Genomic DNA, 23,337 nt, shown 5'->3' with positions numbered 1-23,337 from the left:
TCCAAACATTTGACTATGTAAATCTCATGCTAAATGTATGTTAATAGCCTTGCATCATAAATATTTTGCTACTTTTTGCAATAAAAAAAGTTGTAACGAAAGTTTGGTCTTTGGTTTATGGTTAGTTGATGAGAAATATTGAACATGTAAAAAAAAAGTTTTGTACACAAAGAATACCTGCAAAATCTTTCATTACTGTTTTAATCTATAAGTTCTGTAAATATAAATTTAAAAAAGTTATTTTATGACAAATACATGCATTGAAAAGTAATATTTTTAATGTTTACACTGACAAAAGTCGTCTTGTCTATTAAAAATATTTCATATTTTTCACCAAAATTTAATTTTTTTTATATTATATAATTACATGTTTATTACTTTATTTATGCATTTTATATATAAATATAGCCATTCTGATGAAAAAATCTACAAAAATAATTTTGGTACAAAAAACTCGATTTTGTCCCACTGTGCTTTGTATCAAGTTTTTTTTGCCGACCTCTAAAAGATTGAAGCGGCAATAATTTGCCGACCTTAATTTTCCTAATTCCAAGGGCTGTATGTATATATGTATATATATATATATATATACATACATATATATATATATATATATATATATATATATATATATATTATATATATATATATATATATATATATATACATATACACACACATACGTACATATATATATTTATTTATATATATATATATATATATATATATATATATATATATATATATAAATATATATATGTATAGATATATATATATACATATATATATGTATATATATACATATATACATGTATATATATACATATATATATGTATATATATACATACATATATACATGTATATACATATATATATATATATATATATATATATATATATATATATATATATATATATATATATATATATATATATATATATATATATATATATATATATATATATTAGGGCTGTTCATGTGAACACAGGAAAAAAAATTTTTTCTCGGATTTGAATGCATAGTTGTTTATTTTGTGCCATTTGACATAGTAATTGACTGTGGAAAAAATCTTTCCAATCAGATAATGTTTAGGGGGTGCTCAATGACCATAAAGTTTTACGAAAAACGTCAAAAACGTGTAAAAAGTTCCAAAGTTCCAAAAATTTCTAGAACCTGGTTAGTTAGATTTTTTCTACTGAAATATTGTCTGATTGCGTGCTATATAGATTAAATAAAGTGCAGCAGATTAACTGTCATCAGGGCACCAGACTAAAAAATGTCTGCTAGTGTTTAAAACAACTGTGTTTATATCATTTTGTTAAAATTTGTATTCATAATTTTAATACTATTATTTAACTCAATTTAGAATTTGTTCAAACAGAATAAAAAGGTTTACAAGTATAAATATTATTTTTATTTGGAATTTCAGTTTGACAACAAATGTATTAATATTTTGATAGTACCTAACCTTAGTAACCTATTACAGAAAACTAGCATGGTAGTCTGGTAGTGTATTGTTTGTTATTAAGTGCAGATAATAATAATTTCTAATTTGAAAATATTTATTTAATTTCTTTAGTAATAATTATTATAATATATTGCTGCAGCTGCATAAACCAACAACTGAATGATAAGTTTGTATAATATGGTATTGAGTTTTGATTTTCTCATAATATTTCAGTTATCATTGAAATGGCAGCATCATCTCGTGTTGCTATCTCTACACGACTTCAAACCAAAATCTTTTTAATTGGACAACCAGAGCCAAATCTTCCAGATAAAGTTCTTCCCTTAACATCTGATGTTTTAAAAACATTTTTTTATCATCTTAATTCAACCAAAAAGTCAGTGCCTGAAAGTCTTAAAACAACTGTTGATGAACTGATTATTATTTGGAATAAAGCCCGTATTCCGACAGCATTTCATCCGAATGTAGTCTTAAAGTTGAAAACTTTAGTCCAGGAATTTAAATTAATAAAAAAAAATAAATCCAGATTGTCAGATTCTCAGAAATCGAGAGAGAAATCATTTACAGACACCATTGGCCTACTTTTTGACATTGCCCACAAGGATGCTGAAACCATGATCAGAATTGAAGAAGATAAAGAATTTTTATTGGATCAGAGATGTCAGAGAAAAATGGTGATGTTTGGAGAGGACAAAGAACTTTCAAAATTAGAAGAAAGAAATGAAGCAAGGAAACAAGCAGAGAGAGAACGAAAGCTAAAAGAAGAGCAAAGACAATCTGGCGCGAGTGCAATAGTTCCTGTTATTGAACCTTTACATGACGAAAGTTATAGTGATGACAACGATAACGATGCTGTTGATAATGACAAAATGGTTGATAGAGATTTTGAGATAGAAATCCCTGTTTATTACAGACAAGAGTGTGTAGTTCTAGAGAAACATATAGGTAGAAATTTGTTATATTTCGCTTGCAGACACCATGTTCATGAGATCATAGTAGTAGGAGTGTTTGGATCACTATTTGGACCATCATCTGGTCCCAACATACCTCTTTTCCAGAGATTTCAGCAATATTGGCCCAAAGTTAATCAAGGAAATTTTAAACCTCTGGATGACATTCGAATGAAAATACCCCTGGTGCAAGAACTACAAAATGAAGTGATTGCATTCCTCAAAGAAAACCTGCATGTTAAAATGCCAAGGGATGACTACAAAGAAATCATGGATCTCTGTCTGTTAATACTTGGAAAACTGCCTGATCAAGAAGAGAAAAATTATCATTTCAAGATCCCTGGTGCTTATCACATGGCTCGCTGGATGGCCAAGGTTATTTATTGTTTTAAGATTTATTTATTTCGTGAAGAGTTCAAGTTGACCACAAAAGAGGAAAAAAATCTCTGTGAATTTTGCTTATTTGCTAGTCTGGTTTATGTAAAATCTTGGATATCTTGCACAAATGCCAGCGATGCTCCAGTTAATGACTTGTTTCTGTTTCAGCAACTTAAGCAGTTTGCAGTTGTGAATAAAACGATTTCGGAAGCAGCAGTCAAGAACTTTCAAAACCATTTGTGGTACCTTTCACCAGAATTGATCCCACTAGCTTTGTTTTCAAACAAACTTCAAACGGAAGAGAAGCGAAAAATGATTTCCAACATGAAATTTCACGGTGAGAACTGGTCTGAAAGGTTGATCAAATTAAAGAACATTGAAAGTCTAGAGAAGAAATCTCTGGACATGCTGGTGACATCAGTTTCAGCAAGTGCGTTGCGGTCAATGAAGGTTGATATTGATTTTCTGTTCAACAACGATCCAGCTACCTGGAATGATTCCCCAGAATACCAAGAAGGAAAAAATTTAGTATATTCATTGAAAGTAGTAAATGATGCTGCCAAACGATCTGTGGCTTTAATGTCGATGTTTAATGAATCGATTACAAGGAATGAATCTGAAATGCAGAGGTTAATTCAGGTGGTTGAGGATCACAGAAAGCGAGTGCCAGATGCCAGAAAGTGTACTCTGAAGAGTTATAGTCTTCGCTAGCATTAACATTGCACGAACTATAACATTACGATAATTAAATGTTAATTGCTCATATGTTTTTTTGTTTATAATTCGTATTTTAATCAATGACAAAGAGTCAAAAATCCTAGTGTTTTATTTTTGAAAAATTCTGATATAACAAAAACCGCAGAACTTTAGTCGTATTGCTGTATTTTATTTCATTAATTTCTCTGCTAATAAACCAGTCTAAAGTGGATGTGGATTGTAATTTGTATTCAGAATTTAATATTTAGAGATAATTAAAACTGATCAAATCTGAAAAATCTAATTAACCGGGTTTTAGAAATTTGTGGAACTTTGTTACTTTTTCCATGTTTTTCACATTTTTCGTAAAACTTTATGGTCATTGAGCACCCCCTAAACATTATCTGATTGGAAAGATTTTGTGCACAGTTAATTACTATGTCAAATGGCACAAAATAAACAACTATGTAATCAAATCTGAAAAAAAAATTTTTTTTGGACAGCCCTAATATATATATATATATATATATATATATATATATATATATATATATATATATATATATATATATATACATATATATATATATATATATATATATATATATATATATATATATATATATATATATATATATACTATATATATATATATATATATATATATATATATATATATATATATATATATATATATATATATATATATATATATATATATATACATACATATATATACAGTCTTCAGGATTAGAAAAAATAATTTTGGGAATAAAGTGCTAATCTCAAAACTATTTTTGATAAGCAAAACTTCAGCAGAAAATTTTTAATACAAAGGTTTAACTTTGTATTAAAAAATAGCTAACTTCAAATAATTTTAACTCAGCAGTTAGAATGGCATTGCCAAATGCCAACCCTTATTTTGAGAGCTGTATATATATACAACTTTGAAATTAAAATGTAAAAACACAAAATACCTTGTACTTTTAGTTTCATAAAGTTCAATAATCTTTTGCAGTGTATTTGGATGACATTGATAGTTTTTATTTTTTAATTCTTTTTCAATTGCAGCTATAAACTAAATTATATTTATACTTTATGAAAAACAAAACACAGAATGAAGTTAAATAACTGGGGCACTTTTTGTGTGGAAGAAAATAAAAATTTTATTTGAAAAACATATTTATATATACGTATGTATATATATATAAATATATTTTTCACATAAAATCCCCCTCCCTCAATTGTGGGTGTGAATTAGAGTAGCCACAGCTCTAAACACAAAATGTTAATTTCTAGCAATCTTTTATTTTAAACTGAAAAAAGTTAAAGCTGTATAAAACACTTGAATTAGATAACAGTAAACGCAGTTGTATCAGAAATTATTTACAACTATAATTGATTTTATAATTAATAAATAATAATTGATTTTAAGTACCTTAAAAAACAAAGAAGAATAAATTTCATAAAACAGTGAATATTTTTACTATATTTTCAATGTAACTACAACAATATAAAATGAATTATATACCTTGCTATAATCTGTATATGGGGGATCTATACCAGGAAATAAATCAGACATTATTCCATTAAACAAAAGAATATCTTGAGATGTCAGCTTTGCAACATTCATATCTTTCATAGAAATCAGTATTACCTAAAAAAAATATGATCATACAAAATAGTGATACAAAACATTGCCTATTATTTAATGAAAGAAAAGCTCTAAAGAAAATATAAGCATCTTAAACAGTGCAAAATGCATTCATTGAACTTTTTAAAAACTAATCAAATTAAAAACAAAAGAAGCTCTCTTGCAGGGAGCAAATGCAGTTACATTTCATTTTTTTCTGTAAATAATGGACTTTAAATAAAAGTAAAACTTATATTTATTATAATTATATAATAATTAAAAAATTATAAGATAAATATGAAATAACATTAATTTTAAGCAGAATTCTTATTGTTATGTAAAAACAACAATTAATGCTTAATTTAATTAACTTTAAACAGTGAATATACACTAACTCAGGATTTGGGTTAGAAAAAGCAATTTTAATGCCAACCTTAACCCTATCTTTTTCTCAATGTGTTTTCTCTACATATTCTTCCTATTTAAGTTGTTAAAAAAACCGCAATTCTATTCTAGAAAGTGTTTATTTACTTTTTTTTCTCTCAATTAATTCTGTTTTTTATTATTATTATTTTGATTTCTTTATTCATTCATTTATTTATTTTTATTTTATATCTTTTTAAGTCAGGGTTGCAGCATAGTGAAGACATATTGACTGACTTAAATAGAGAGAACATGCAAGGAGTGTACATATAATGACTCTGGGTTAGGGTTGGTAATCTTAATGTGAACCCATAACCTAATCTATGTACACTCACTGCATGTTCTCCCTATTTAAAAGATATACTCTAAATAAGAAAATAGCATTATGAAAACTTGTTCAAATCACACAAGTGGGAAACTACAGATGTTAAATTAAAAAAAAAAAAATTATATTATTAACACTTTATTAGTTAATATACTGATTAGCATTAATATTTTTTTATAATGGTCCCAAACATTTGACTAGCAATAAATACATAATTATTATGTACATTGTAAATAAAAATATAGTTATCAAGTATATTGTGTAAAATAAATATTTTAGGTTAATGACAATTAAAATAAATATAGGATCAAATATTAACCTCTTCATCAGAAAATGTGGGATTAGTTCGCTTTTTTTTCCCTGCATAGCGCAACAGAGATGTCAATGCTCGTAAACCAAAATCATAATGATCTTGCTTGGATAGCTGATGTACAGCCAAAGAATACAATGCATCAACTTTCTTGGCTAAGACCTGTAATTTTAAACAATTATATACATAAATATACATATACATTTTTTATATATTATATAAATTTCCCTCAGAATTAGGATTGGCATTCGACAATGCCAACCTAAAAGTGTTTGAGATTAAAAATGTTAACCTAATGCTGACCGAAAATAGTTTAAGGCCAGCAAACACACACAGACACACACAAACAGATGTATTTATGTATATATGTATATATATATATATATATTTACATATATATATATGTATACATATATACATATATATATATATATATATATATATATATATATATATATATATATATATATATATATATATATATTAGGGTGATGACCTTTATACAACCTTGTTTCCCTGTATCATAATTTGATAATTTGATTAGCTTTCATTTAAGATTAAATAAAATATTACATTCAAGTTGATTTGAGATTTTGAGTTGATTTTTAAGAATTTTATTTATTAGCTTTTTGGCCAAACTATTGAAGTCACTGTAAGCAGATACAAAATTGAACACAAGCTGTAGAGTCACATGCATACAACATTACATAGGATCATCAAACGTACAAGGAAGTCAAATATTCACGATAATGTCATTAGAGAGGATAAATCTCAGTAGGAGGTTGTCCTTGTTGCGGCAGGAGTCATACAACTCTTGCATAACTTTGATGGCACGCTCGCAGCACTGATTGTTTCAGGCAATGTTGATTGGAGAGTCATCTGTTTTCCAGTGGGTCTTCAAGCAATTGAGAGCTTTTGGGTAGTCATTCAGAGCTTCAGATAGTTCTTCAAAATCTTCAACACAGAACAATTGACTGCTGAATCAAGTCAGCCCATGAGTAAGAAATGAATGAACAGATTTTAAACAACCTGATCCGGGTTTCTAGCACCAGAACAAACACAAGAAGGGCTAGAATGGCACAAGAGTTCCAGAGTGCATTGCTGATGTTTGGGATCTGTTTGAAATTCACAAAGAGGATCTCATTCCTCTCAGTTAAAAGACAGAAGACACAAGTGAGGTGGTAGAGAAACTTTATGTCATCTCTCCAGCCGCACATGATGCTGGTAACTGATGAACTTGGGTTTGGGGTGACCTCTCTCTTTGAACATTTGCTGCAGCCAAACAAAAATGCCTGTCTTCTTGCCAGTATTCCCGTTTGTTGTGTTGGCAACAATCATCACAACTGATCCTCACAGGTTGAACTCCTCTAACACATCCTAGAGTCCTTCTGAGATTGTTTGAACTTTCCCATCTTTCAATTTTAGCACAGTCAACTTAGTTTCTTTAGATTCATTCTTGAGGACCACGGCCTGATATTCAAAGCCCTTAATGTGTTTGCTGTCAAAGTGTATGCTCCACTTCTCCAGATGAAGCGTGCTCACCAGGTATTTCTTCACCTGAGCAGCTCTTGTGTAGATAGCCTTCTGGATTGCTGATTGACATGGGGTTGGAACTTCAATGCCCTCACCAGAAAGCTAGCGGCACACCACTGCTATTCCGTGGGACAACAGCTTTGAGCATGTTGCAAGATGTCTTGCAATGCCTGTTGGGTTATGCTTCCTTTTGCTCATTGATGCTGCATTGTCATCCTCCCAAGGATTGTCTATACTGTTCTCAGATGAGTCCACGCTACTTTCGGAAAATCAGGTAGTGCTAAGCTGGTAAGTGTAGACACAGTCGCTTCCATTGTCCTTTTTCGCTTGGATGGGTGGATGGTATTGGCACTAGCAGGTTTGCCAGTCGAAAAACCAACGTGACTTTTGCTCTCAATTTGCAGTTTGTAGAGGTTGTCATCCTCTTTGCACAACCATTTGCCTTTCATCTTGGTCATGTCAAACAGTTCATTCAATGAATCAAAGTTTTATTTTTTTCTGCAGTGCTCGTAATCTTTCAGAAGTTTTGCACAAATGGCTTGATCAGATTTATGTGGGAAGTTCAACGTTTTGCTCCATAGGTCTTTATGCTCTACAGCAATTAAACCGATCCTCTCTCTCCATTCTTTGGTAGTGGATTCAAGAAATTTGAAGTGCCCAATAACGTGGTTTTTCAGGGGCATGCAACTCCGTTGCCTCTTCTTGATGGGGCTTGAAACTGGACTAAGTTCTTTGTCCAGGTTACCTTGTTCTTCTCTGTGTTAGAAGAGCTCTTCTTGAACAACATGTTGTCTTCTACTCAGCAATTGAAATAGGAAAGGCTTTAACGTCAATATTAATTACAAATTAATTACAAAATAACAAATTAAAGAAACTGTTATTACGTTTTCAATTGAACTTTTATTGTTAACATATTTTATTTCAAAAGAAGCAAATAACATTTATAGAAAATGAAAAAGGCAGACACTAATCAAATAATATATAATCAATTATAATTTGCAAAAGTGTTAAATGTAACTTACCAAATAATACAAGGATCTATTTATACTTAAACTAAAGAGAATGCGCAATAATTAAAATAAGGCAATAACAAGATTGACACCAAATTAAAATAATTAAAACAAAACTACCCGCTTTGAACACCTCGCTTGTATACCAGTTTATAGAAGACTGCAAAACAGCTGAAGAAAATTTTAAAACTCTACAGAAGCTTCCTGAACAATTACATAACCGTGATGTCACTGTCCTGGCTGACGGCGCACAGTGTTATACAATGTTCTGGAAAATTCTATACATTTCTCTGCTGCATAAATTATTGCACAAGTCGGTTTTATGACTTATGTTATATACAGTATATATACAGTATATATATATATACAGTATATATACAGTATATATATATATATACAGTATATATATATATACAGTATATATATATACATATATATATATATATATATATATATATATATATATATATATATATATATATATATATATATATATATATTTATATATATATGTATATATATATATATTGTTAATCCAATTACATAAAATGCTAAAATGCCTAAACAACATTTCAAAGTGGTTTGTGTGACCTTTTTTAATATTTTAATGGAATAAATGTCATTTTAGTCATTAATAGGCAAAAGTTAATTAATTCGTGCTACAGGAATATATATATATATATATATATATATATATATATATATATATATATATATATATATATATATTCCTGTCGCACAAATTAATGATTTTTTGCCAAATTATATATATATATATATCTCAGGGTGTTAGCTAGCCCAATGGTACCACTGATAACGCGTATGGGCTTAAAATTCCCAAAAGTCAATGACCTTTTTTTTTTTTTTTTAAAGTGTTTTTTTGAGTTTTTTAGGACCTTTTCTAGAAAATTCCCAACATTTTCTAGAACAACAACAATTAAAATTCCCAATACGGCAAAAATGTGGTATAAAATTTATTTCTGGCTAACGCCCTGTATATATATATATATATATATATATATATATATATATATATATATATATATATATATATATATATATATATATATATATATGTATATATATACATATATATATATATATATATATATATATATATATATATATATATATATACATATGTGTGTATATATATTATATATACATACATTGTTGTGTATATGTTTAGACTCATTTATTACAATAACATGTTTTAATACAAAATAAAAATACCTTGGTGTTACTAAAACCTTCTGCAAATAAAATAATTTCAGCTATCATTGCAGAATCTGGAACCACCATCGAGATTGGGCGAAACATACTTTTTAAATTATCTGGCAACTCAGTTCTTCCTGCATACCCTGTAACAAATTGATTTAAAAATCTATACTTAAAAATTTAAAACATTTCAAATGGCTGAAGTTTACAAAATTACTGTATATATATATATATATATATATATATATATATATATATATATATATATATATATATATATATATATATAAATATTTAAATTAATATTTTCTTATTGTTAGTAAACCATTCATCAAGACTTGCTTTAAATTTGTTTAAGCTCTTGGCCTCTACAATAATATCTATGAACTTTTTTATGTTTCAGTTAATAAAATAGTTTATCTCTATAGTAATCTGCATCCATCAGAAACTTTCTAATGGATGCAGATTACTGGATGGATGGATGCAATACATATAAAAAATTTGATAGTAACACAGATAAAACATGTTTTAAGAAACTTAAAAATCACGTGGATAAGTTTAAAGAATGTTTAATAAAAAAAGAAACTACTTATCAAAAACTATGAATGGAAAACTAGCAATTTTTATGTGTTACCAAAAATTCACAAATCTAATGCAATAGAAAGTTTCATCTAATAAACATTATATTGAATGTTTATGCCCAGATGATCTAAATGGAAGACCAATAGTTAGAGGTTCTTTTTCACCTACCCAACGCCTTAGTGAACTTGTTGAAAAAATCTTATCACCTCTTGTACCAGAATTAACAACATATATCAAAGATGATTGGCATTTCATTAGAAAACTACCTAATAATATGGTGTACCAAAATACCACTTTATACAGTGTTATTTCTAATCTTTATACTAGTATTTCTCATGAACTAGGTTTGGAAGCAGTTAAATTTTGGATATATAAACTACGTGATGATGTACCTATCAGATTTTCAGAAGCTTTTATTTTAGAAAGTGTGAATTTTATTTTGAAGAACAATAATTTTACTTTCAATCATGAGTTTTTCAATCAACTAACCAAAACTGCTATGGGAACAAAAATGGCTCCACCATATGCTTGTTTAGTAGTAGGATATCTTGAAGTAAAATTATTTTCTAAAGTTTTACCAAATTTCTTCAATAAAATTGAATGCGAGAATACTCAAAACAATTTTAAAAGATACATGGATGATGGTTTTGTTGCTTTATTTAAATGAACTAATGTTAATTTGCTGTTAAAGTGTCTCAATTCTTTACACCCCAATATCAAATATACAGAAGAACATTCTAAAATTTCATATACAAAAACCACACAGTACCAATTTTTTAAACTTTTTAAACATAACAGTTATTCTACATGATAACAACATTATTGAAACAGATATTTTATATAAACCGACAAATTTTTTTTTTCTCTTGTAATTCACCTTCCCATGGCCGAGAAGGCCACTACAGATGAGGAGGCTACTTATGGTTATAACCCTCTCTCAACTCTATAACTCCAAAACACAAACCTTGACGAACAAGTTCGCTGCGCGGAGAAACAAGTTGAGCGCAGTACAACCAGCGCTCTACCAATACACCACTACCGCATAAATTCCCATGATTATCTTAATTACAATAGCCATCACCCTAAACATACAAAGGAAAATATACCTTTTACATTTACAAAACGAATCATTTGTTTTGTATCTAATCCAACAAAAATGGAAATCAGACTTCAACAACTAAAACAATTTTTAGTTTGATGCAATTACACAGTAAAAATCATTAATAATAAAATTTTTAAAGCTCGACTACAGGGACCACATTAGACAATAAATTAAAATCAGTTTTTGAAAACACTTCTATAGTACTATCACAACGCCAACCAAACAATATTTTAAGACACATAAGTACATCAAGTTTTAATAAGAAACCAGTTTTTATTAACAAGGAAGCAAAGATTTAAAAATGCGTATCAAAACGTTGTAAGTTATGTATTGTGTATCTTCAGTTTGTTAACAATTTTACCACATCATCTGGTAAAGTATGGTGTATTAAAACTTCAATATCATGTAATTCAAAAATTTCTATCATCTAATGGATGTGATGGAAAAACAACATACATAGGTAAAACTAATAACCTAAGGTTAAGAACTAATCTACACATCTACACATGCAGAACAGGTATTGGTTCAGATAAATTTGATCAGCATGTTTTCAGTTGCCATAAAAATGAACTTTTTTAAAAATTATTTTCAATGTTAAAACTCTCAAATGAGAATTTACTTCTTGTTTATGAAGCTCACCTACATAAACAGGGACATGACACAATGAAGAGAACGTAATTATTTTCACATTACTTTTAAAATTTCTTTACCAACAAGAATCAAGTTATACTATATTTTTGTTAATTATAGTTTTTTTTTATATAAACCTTAATTACTTCCTTTTTAAACTTTTTATAGGAAGTTCAATATAAAGAATTTTATATAGTTTTGTAAATCTCATACACAGCTGAAGATTTTATATGAAAGACCTTTTTTTATTTTACTCATCTTAGTTTGAATAGTTTTTCTTGTTTTTGTTAGCTGGAACTTTTACTCATATTTGTTAAATTTTTTTTTGCTAAATATATATATATATATACATATATATATATATATATATATATATATATATATATATATATATATATATATATATATATATATATATATATATATATATATATATATATATATATATATATATATATATATATATATAAGTGTATATATATATGAATAAAGAAAATATCTTTATATTATCATATATAATATTGTATACTTGAAAGAGTGCTCAATAGATAAACTAGAGTTATATAATAAATATGTTACTGTTACCCGCAATACCAGGAATTAGCTAAATGCTAATGTTTATAATATAATTTAATATTGCAACCCTGAGTTTCATGTGTTATCACAATCATCAGGCAAGTAGTAAAACTTTTACTAAGTAGTAAAACTTTTACTACTTGCCTGATGATTGTGATAACACATGAAATTCAGAGTTGCAATATTAAATTATATTATAAACATTAGCATTTAGCTAATTCCTGGTACTGCGGGTAACAGTAACATATTTATTATATATATATATATATATATATATATATATATATATATATATATATATATATGTATATATATATATTATATATATATATATATATATATATATATATATATATATATATATATATATATATATATATATATATATATATATATATATATATATATATATATATATATATATATATACAAAAATGAACTTTTTTAAAAATTATTTTCAATGTTAAAACTCTCAAATGAGAATTTAGTTCTTGTTTATGAAGCTCACCTTCATAAACAGGGACATGACACAATGAAGAGAACGTAATTATTTTCACATTACTTTTAAAATTTCTTTACCAACAAGAATCAAGTTATACTATATTTTTGTTAATTATAGTTTTTTTTTATATAAACCTTAATTACTTCCTTTTTAAACTTTTTATAGGAAGTTCAATATAAAGAATTTTATATAGTTTTGTAAATCTCATACACAGCTGAAGATTTTATATGAAAGACCTTTTTTTATTTTACTCATCTTAGTTTGAATAGTTTTTCTTGTTTTTGTTAGCTGGAACTTTTACTCATATTTGTTAAATTTTTTTTTGCTAAATATATATATATATATATACATATATATATATATATATATATATATATATATATATATATATATATATATATATATATATATATATATATATATATATATATATATATATATATATAAGTGTATATATATATGAATAAAGAAAATATCTTTATATTATCATATATAATATTGTATACTTGAAAGAGTGCTCAATAGATAAACTAGAGTTATATAATAAATATGTTACTGTTACCCGCAATACCAGGAATTAGCTAAATGCTAATGTTTATAATATAATTTAATATTGCAACCCTGAGTTTCATGTGTTATCACAATCATCAGGCAAGTAGTAAAACTTTTACTAAGTAGTAAAACTTTTACTACTTGCCTGATGATTGTGATAACACATGAAATTCAGAGTTGCAATATTAAATTATATTATAAACATTAGCATTTAGCTAATTCCTGGTACTGCGGGTAACAGTAACATATTTATTATATATATATATATATATATATATATATATATATATATATATATATATATATATATATATATATATATATATATATGTATATATATATATATATATATATATATATATATATATATATATATATATATATATATATATATATATATAAGTTTTAATGAACTTGAATAATGCCAAAAATTTTATATTTTTAGGCGAGTATGTACCTTATATCAAATTTGTATTTTTAGTCAAAAAAAAAGAAGTCAAAATGTCAAAAGAAGAAGGTTATTAAAACAAGATGTGACACTAAGGCGTGGTTAATTAGTGATCAATTACCAGTTCTAGATAAACTAAGCTGTTTAAGCTGTTTGCCCACAGTTCGTCTTGTCCTACGTCACCTCTATTATGACTTAAAGAATGACAAAATGGAACTTTCACAAAGCCGTTCTTTTACTATTGATTGTTTTAATACTATTGATATTTAAAGAGATTGTTAGCTCATTATTAAAATGATTGTATTGCAAAATGTTTCCTTAAAATTGTTCATATTTGAATTAAATAATTTGAAACATGATCTTCAGTCTAACTAGATGCACAGAAACCTAATGAATACCAATTTAAACCAGTCACACATTTATAGTCATCATGCAGTATAAGGTATGCTCCCATAAGAATACTTTTCACACTCATTTTAGTAAACAAAAAGTTCTTCAAAATAATTCAAATTTCTATAAGGTCCATACTTAGATCATTTTTGATAAGTCTATTCTTCTTCTTTATTGAAATGTTTTAGTAAATGCATTGCAGAAGAATTATCAAAAACAGTTGAATTCAATTATTGTACATAAACCTAATTTCCTAAAGTATCTTGAGTCGTGTACATTTATCTTTCATCTAGACATAAATTTTAACAATTTTAACAAATTATTAAAATATGGTGCATGACTTTCGTTCTTCCTAATGTTAAATTTTTTTGTAACTTTAATGTTTGGAAACGTACTAATAAGTAATTGACTCATGCTAGCAGGTTTAAATATGAACACATAACCATTGCTAATATTCATTTAGTTTTGGATCTTGTTTCTTTATTAAAAGTAAAAATGAGTTTTAAAGATTTTTTGACCAACATTTAGTGGTGGAATGGGTTTAATAGTTAGGTTGTTTACAACAGGTTCAAAAAAGTGATTTGAAGACAATTACACTAACTTGCTGCATTTTATCCTTATTATAATTTATAATAGACTAAACATGTTTAAAAAGGTATAAATTTCACAATATTTCTTGCAAATTTATTATCTGTTTTGACAAATGATATCTTATAATCTGAGTAAGAAAGGTGTTTGAAAGAATCAAGTTAATGCTCCTTTTAATAATTAATAGAATAAAAAAAAAATTAAAACAAATAATAAATGATTAATTTCTCTCCTTCTTTTAACAAAATTATATTTTTACATAAAAAATAATTATAAATTTTTATATTATATGGTTGTATTTAAATAATTAAATCAAAATCTACAGAGTATTTCATTATTACCTATTCAAGACAATACTGAATAACCTATTAACAATAACTTATATTAAATAGCTTAATAATTATATAAAGTAATTTCAAATTTAATATTGAAAATAATTAATCAACATAAATGCAGCATAAAATGGACTCTTAAATGATATCATATTTTATCAAAACTGTTTTAAATTATAATAAAAAATTTGATAAAATTTTTTTGTAAAAAAAACATCATTATTAAAAAATATCCACAACTCCCTGGGATTCATGTTCTTTCCAGGTTTTTCTGGTTAGGTGATGCCCTGTCAATAAGAAAAATTTGCTGGATTTATGTCTTTTAGTGCCAGTAGTATCTTTTGCACTTGTTGCCAATCTGTGACTAATTATTAATGTGATGTTCATAAATGAATAAGATCAATTGACTGATAATACACTTAATAAAGTACATTTCTTGATCAATACCCATTCTAATTGGATTAATTTCACTTTACTCTTACTTTGAACTTACTCTGACCTTTTGGTAAAATAGTAAACCAAAAAACTGCAATTAATCTATAAACTGCAAAAGTTTGTGTTAATCATTTAAAAGAAATTAGGTTTCAATTTTGTGCCAATTTATATTCAACATATATTGTATGATTTAAACTTGTACTTATGTAAAAACACACAAATCATATCTAAGCTATAAGCCTTATAAAATTTCATTTTAATAAAAACCATAACATAAACCATGTTAAAATTATCAATACAAATAAAAAAAATTTAAAAAAAAATCTGAAATTTCACCAATATATATAATATATTTAAAAAATATACCAGGGTTCATAGTAATAAAGATACCACATGACCAAACTAAGTTGATTTCACGACCTTCAAAAACAAACTTTGTAAAACCACTTGAGAGAGCTGTTAATATAGATAAAATCTGCTGAGCCACAACAGATAAAACCTCAATATTTATACGATTAAACTCATCAAAGCAACCCCATGCACCAGTCTAATTAATATAAAATATATAATACATAATTTAAAATAAAATAACATAAAATATGTAATACATAATTATGAAAATAAACAATATTTATGTGCGTGTGTGTGTGTGTGTGTGTATATATATATATATATATATATATATATATATATATATATATATATATATATATACATACATATATAGACTTATTATTTAGAGAGGAGTATTCCTAAATTAGTAGCAACTCTTCTATGTAAACTGGCTATGGATGCCATGAGTGGGCATGATTCTGACTTAAACATTGCAAAATGTGTTTTGGAATTTTATTGGAGGAATTGTAAATGGAGGAAAGTTTATTTGTTGTTGTTTGATTAAAGAAATTGAAAAAGAGATTCTTAAAAGACAACTGATCTTAACTATCAGTTTTCTCAAATTTCTCAACAATCTAGGAGTTCTTGAAGAGTTGTGGAGTGTCCCCATCATCATTTCCTCTCATCAAATAAAAAAAAAATTGAAAAAGCTAAAAGACCCTAGCTTAAAATATTTTTACTTCATACAGAAACGATGACAGTGATAACATTATGGAAAATCCATCTGAAGCTCAGCAGACAGTTGAACAGGTTCCTAATGCTTCTAAGTTACCTCTTCTTGCTTCCCTCAAACATTAAACGACATCAAATTTTGCCTCAAAGCCCAAAGAACCACCAACAAAGAAAAAAACGTCTAATGTGAGACAATAAATCCAAGTCACTGATCCTAATGATTTGACTGCCAACAAATTTAAAAGCTACATTACAACTGGATTCAAATTTGAAATGTTATGCAAATTAGAACATGCATTGAAATTAATCAAGCCAACATTAATTTTTCAAACTTTTCTTTTCTAAAAATTCTCTATTATTTCTTTAACTTTTTTACTTTTTCAAAAAATTTTGATTTTATCTCGGTTTGGTCCAAGACCTAGACTCAGTAAATATCATCTCATATGGACTGAGAACTAAGATGAAAAATACCCCTTGATTCTGGAAGCATAGGCTCAGACAATTTAAAATTTTCATCAAAAGTTTATAAAACAACAGAAATTTTAACAAAATATTGAACTTACTTATACAATAGAGTGTCAGGTAATTGCCAACAGAGATTGGATTTTTATATACACAAAATCAAAAATCGAATTTTTATATTTACAAAATCAAAAATTTTTAAGAAAACTATTTTTTTCAAAAAATAATTTCATAACAGTCTAAAAAAGATTAAAACTTTTCTAAAATAGACATTTAAAATTTTACATAACTTTTGAGAAAATAATTTTAAAAAAATAAGAAATATTCCTAAAGGAATCTAGAACTAAAACAAACTTTAAAATTAAATCGCAAACAATAATTTCTCAGTGGGTACAAAATGTCCATAGAAATTCTTATAGACATTATTATTACATTATACATTAGACAAATTCTTATAGACACTTAATATACAAAACATTCATAATTGTGTAAGTCTTACAAACGCTTGTAGTTATTGAACTTAAACAACAATAATTGTAACAACTGTAATAAATATGATTTTGATCATATCTATAAATATGAAAATGTTTAAATTAAAAAACAAACAAATTTTTAATACAATTTTTGATACCTGAGAAAGGCCACTGTACATTCTCCCCATTGATCTAAAATCTAACCCCTCTGAGCAGTTCACCACAATAACATAAGCTCCTAAAGCTTTTCCTAAATCTTTAACAGTTTCTGTTTTTCCAGTTCCAGCTGGACCTTTTGGACTGCCACCTCGGTGCAAGTGTAAAGCAGTTGTAAGAGTCATGTAACACCTAAAAAAATAACATTAATTTTGTTAATAAAACTAATATTGTTTTTAAATGTTTTTTAAAATTGTAAATCATATTTAGAAAACAACATGCAAAATAGTGCAACTTTTACTAAATTGGTAAAATTAGGTAAAATAAATCAATAAAAAAGTAACATTAAACTAAGTAAATTATTAATAAACAAAACAATTTTTAAAAAATACTAATTTTAAAATTTTTTTCCTTTAACGTCTGCCAAAAAAGGATACAAAATGAACCAAAAACAAGAAAAGCAACATAAGCAATATTTTTCTTTATTTTATGTCTTAAAATGGATTCAAAAGTCTAAACTTATCTATCAACCTAGCTATTATATGATTTCTATCAATAGAATAACCAAAAAAAAAAAAAATTTAAATTTACAAGTTTTATCATTTGTTATAATGTAAATTTATTTTGTAGTTGTATTTTTAGTTAAAAAAAATTTTTTTTAACAAATTATAAGTTATAAAAAAAATATTTTGTAAGCAAATTTAAAATTAAAAATATTTTATCTTTAGATATATCTTTAAAGATTATCTTTAAAATAATATAAAATCTATAAGATATTGCTGAAATTAGTAGTAGTAGTAGTAGTAGTAGTAGTAGTAGTAGTAGTAGTAGTAGTATTGCCCTTTTGAGCGTGTTTGAAAAAACTCTTGGCAGCCATTGCAACCAAGGTAATAGCGAGAAAGAGTGTTTTATAAGAAAATGTGAACGAAAGCATATGCAAATATCGAACGTATGTAAACTTCAAATTTTGTAATGTTAAAATATATATAAATATATAAAGTTTTACAGTTTGACTTTCTCTTGAAAATTGTATTTTGTTAACCTCTCTTTAATTTTTATATATAGCATTTATTTCAATTAATAAAAATTATTATATAATTTTGTATATCAAACTTTGTATATTAAAGTGCTGGCAAAGCCGAGTGGTTAGCACGCTTTGAATCCTACTACTTGCAATTTTTTTTTTAATTTTTTTTAGACTTTTCAAAATACAATATACTTGTGAAGTTTTATAGAGATTATATACAAACATATGAAATGATATTATACACTTTAACAAACGAAAAGATTTTTTAAAAAGCTAAAAAAATTCTAAAAACATCAAAATAATTATGAGATAATTATGTTACTTTAGTTTTCTATTTCAAGTTTTTTTACAACTAAGCTTTTTAGTTCTATAGATTTTATATTCTATATATAAACATGTTGTATACTCATTTTCCTTGCACCAACTCAACTTAGTTAAAAAACTTCGTGCAAGGAAGATGAGTATACAACATGTTTATATATAAAATATAAAATCTATAGAACTAAAAAGTTGTGTTGTTTTGCATTTTAAATAACAAAATTTAAAAAAAAAGCAAGATGATGATTTGAACTTGCTATGGGGCGACCTTTTTTTTAAACAGGAAGAGGTTTTAAAAAGTATGTTTTTAATTAGAACATAATTAAAAATTCTAATTTTATATTAAAATTAAAGCAATTTATTAAATTTATTATTTATAAAAATAATTAAAAGCTAAAAATGTTTAATATTGATATAATAAGGAGTTTATATAATTTAGAGTTTTACAGCTATTTTACCACACCCCGTTAAACATTCTAAACTGAGTGAGCAACAATAACAAAATTCAGATAACCATCAAAATAGTATTATACTCCATTATTTTTTGGCTAAACTTTTAGATTATATATAACTCAACCTAATTTTGAAATTTCATAAATTGTAAATTATAACTTTTTCTTTTCAACTGACAATTTTTTATTTTTATATTTACACCTAATTAAAACATGTACTATTAATTTTCCAACCTACTAAATTGTTGACCTACTGAATTGTCAACATGATAAATATTCAACCTACTGTATTTTCAATTTTATAACTATGCCTTTCTGGTATGTATTTTGTGTATTTTTTTGTTGATTTGAATATAAGCCATATTTGATCAGCCTTTCGTAGTTTAAAAAAACAAAATTCAAAACACAGACCAAATAATCAGTTGAAAATTAATTTATCATAAATCGGTTGAAAATAAAAAAGACTATAATTGGTTGATAACAATTTAGGCCTCAGTAGGTTATCTGAAAATTAGTTCCACTTTTTAGTAGATGTTCTCTTTGTAGAACAACTTAGTAGGTCGAGATTTTTGTAGGTCTAACTATCTGACACTATAAAAATATTAAAGTAAACAAATAATAGGTATACAAATGATCGGTGTGGAATAGATAAGAATAGAAATGATAGGTTTGGTAAAGACCCGTATTATATGGGTCCGGAAAGCTAGGATATATATATAAGGAAAAAGTATGGAAAAGGTCAGTGTGGAATAGACTTACAAAGACCCATATTTTTATGGGTCAGATCAGCTAGTACTATAATATTTTTATAATATAATACTTTTACTATTTTATCTACATTCAAATAAGTGACCAGCATAATAATATTTTTAAACTAGACCTTAATGCTGATGGTCTAATTACTGGTAATAACGGTTCAACATTTTATCAAAAGAAAATGTTGAATATGAATTATATACTGTATATTATGGAAATTTAATTAATTTTCATACTAGGCAGTGCACAAAAATTAAACTTTAATAACATAAAACAAACATGAACTTGTTTTGTTGTTTGTTAAGATTTTCATCCTTGAAATTATCTAAAAATTTTAGGAACCTAAAATATGTTTATGCACATAATTCAAAATTTATACTAATAATAAAAAAACAGCTGCCCTGTAAATTATTAATAGATTAACATAACATACAAAAATATGTGCACTCAATAATAAATTATTTTTTAATCACATATGAGCTCATATATTTCACAACAAATTTTAATTCAATGTTTATAGTATTTTGAAAAATGTTTAAAAAATTAGGGACACTAATTTTAACCATAAAACAGATTAGTGATAGCTTAAGTTTTTTTTTAAATGTAATTTTATAATTTAATAACTCCGAATGTCTGTGTAATAAGGTTTTGATTTTAAGTTGCTGGTTTTTCATAAATTATTACAAAAACAGTTTTTTTTGCTGTAAATAATTTCTCTAAAGAAAAGAAATTTAATTTTGCCTTCAAAAATTGAAAAAAAAGCAGAGAAAAAAGATAAGCCCAAATGTTAACTACCAATAATATACAGTTTAATTTAAATAAAATTATGGAAAAAAATGTATAAAAAAGATATTAAAATGGCTTTGTCATTTCATTATACTGAAACTTTGGTATCTGTATGCAAAATTTCCAGGTTGCCAGGTTCATTAAATTCTCCTTTTATCAATTTTAAATTTGACAAGACGATCCAGACTGGAATATTTGGACAACAACACTTTTTTGATTAAGTTCTCCAGATTTTTGCAGAGACTTATCTTATTTTGTTCTTAAAATCTTTCAATTTTTTTAAGCAGCAGTAAATTATTTCTCAAAAAATGTTTCAACCAGTCTTTTTTCAAACAAATATGTTGCTTTATTGAGAGTTAAGTTATCCCCACCTTGTGTTGCATAGCTAAGTGCCCAATTGCACTTTTAACAGGTTTCACACTTTAAGTACAAAACTTGCTGATTTGTGCACATTATTCTTAAAAATGTAATTAAGTGATTACAAAACCTAATAAATTTTTATAACTTCATATTATGTCTAATCATAATATGAAGTAATAAAAACAAATATTTGAACAAAAAATAGAGTTGTAAAAACAAATTATAATAAAAATTAGTAGTAACCATATAAAAATAATTTGAAATTTTTAAAAGTTTTTGAGCTGTATTATTTGACTACATATGCAGTGACAGAACCAGGATATTCTAGGTTTTAAATACAACACCTATAATTTTTACAGTGGTGGTTGGCTGTAAGTAAATCTATTTTATAACCCTCCCAATTGAAGAGACATTCATCACATGGTTGACACTACTAAACAACAATACATTTTTCTGTTAAAACTTGAACTAAATTGTTTAACTTGTATCTAATTTAAAATACAGCAAAAAGTTTCTTTAAAATAAGATTTCTTTTAACTACCTGTACTACCATGTTTTTTTTTGTAAAATAACCTTATATGATATAAGTATGAAAATATAAAAGTTTGAAGTTTGCACCACATTTCTAAGTTAACTTAAAATCCAAAGTTCATGGACGTACACTTGCATATAATTTTAAATTTGTGTTTTAAAAAAAATACAACTCTATGCATAGTCATAAAACTTAAATAATGCTTCTCTAAAAATATAATGTTAGCTATGAAACATTATTGTTATTATATTACTATTAAACATTATTATTATTAGCTATGAAAACTTACTGAGAGTGTATTAAAAACTTAAATAATTTGTTAAACTTTCTAATTTTAAAAAAAGAGTACTTTTAATATACTTAAAACTGATCATTGACAGATGTGTTCAAACTTAAGTCCTGGTAAGAGACTATATAAATGAAATAAACTTAAGTGCATTACAACATTGAATGATCATTCATATTTATGATATAATTTTCTGCAACAAGTTACAATAATCAATACAAGGTTTTATACAAAGTGCAGCAATTTGTCAAAAATAAAGTCAGTAATTTTTTTTTAGCTTTCAAACAATACCAAATTTAAAAATATCTTGTAAGCGCATTTTCAAAGAATAAATATATCTAAAAACATATACATCTTTATATAAAGTTTAAGGCTTTATATGTTACATATAAAGCCTTAAACTTTGTATAAAAAGTTGTTCATGTCAAGGAGTTATTTCAAAAAATAAACTGTTTGATGTAGGGTATTCCAAAATATGAACTTCAAATTATGTTTAAATGCTATTCCCGGCAAACCAAAATTGAAAATACTTCTTATCATATTATAAAACAACATGTACTGTGAAATCCAAATAAATATTA

At 25.9% G+C, this 23,337-nt stretch overlaps 1 protein-coding gene across 1 annotated transcript in view; it reads right to left on the bottom strand.

Annotated features, from left to right (window-relative positions):
• LOC100199248 (dynein axonemal heavy chain 2) overlaps positions 1-23,337 on the bottom strand; it is a 122,102-nt gene that overhangs the window by 60,014 nt on the left and 38,751 nt on the right. The window contains exons 21-26 of the mRNA XM_065788319.1: positions 18,242-18,431; positions 16,450-16,630; positions 9,962-10,089; positions 6,195-6,347; positions 5,026-5,151; positions 4,472-4,572 (exon numbers count right to left, since the gene is read on the bottom strand). Coding sequence (XP_065644391.1) covers positions 4,472-4,572; positions 5,026-5,151; positions 6,195-6,347; positions 9,962-10,089; positions 16,450-16,630; positions 18,242-18,431 — 879 coding nt within the window. The remainder of the gene's footprint in view (positions 1-4,471; positions 4,573-5,025; positions 5,152-6,194; positions 6,348-9,961; positions 10,090-16,449; positions 16,631-18,241; positions 18,432-23,337) is intronic.

This window comes from Hydra vulgaris, chromosome 01 (assembly GCF_038396675.1).
Source record: "Hydra vulgaris chromosome 01, alternate assembly HydraT2T_AEP".
Lineage (NCBI taxonomy): Eukaryota > Metazoa > Cnidaria > Hydrozoa > Anthoathecata > Hydridae > Hydra > Hydra vulgaris.
The sequence above is the reverse complement of the archived record's forward strand: the minus strand, read 5'-3'. Positions and strand labels throughout refer to the sequence as shown.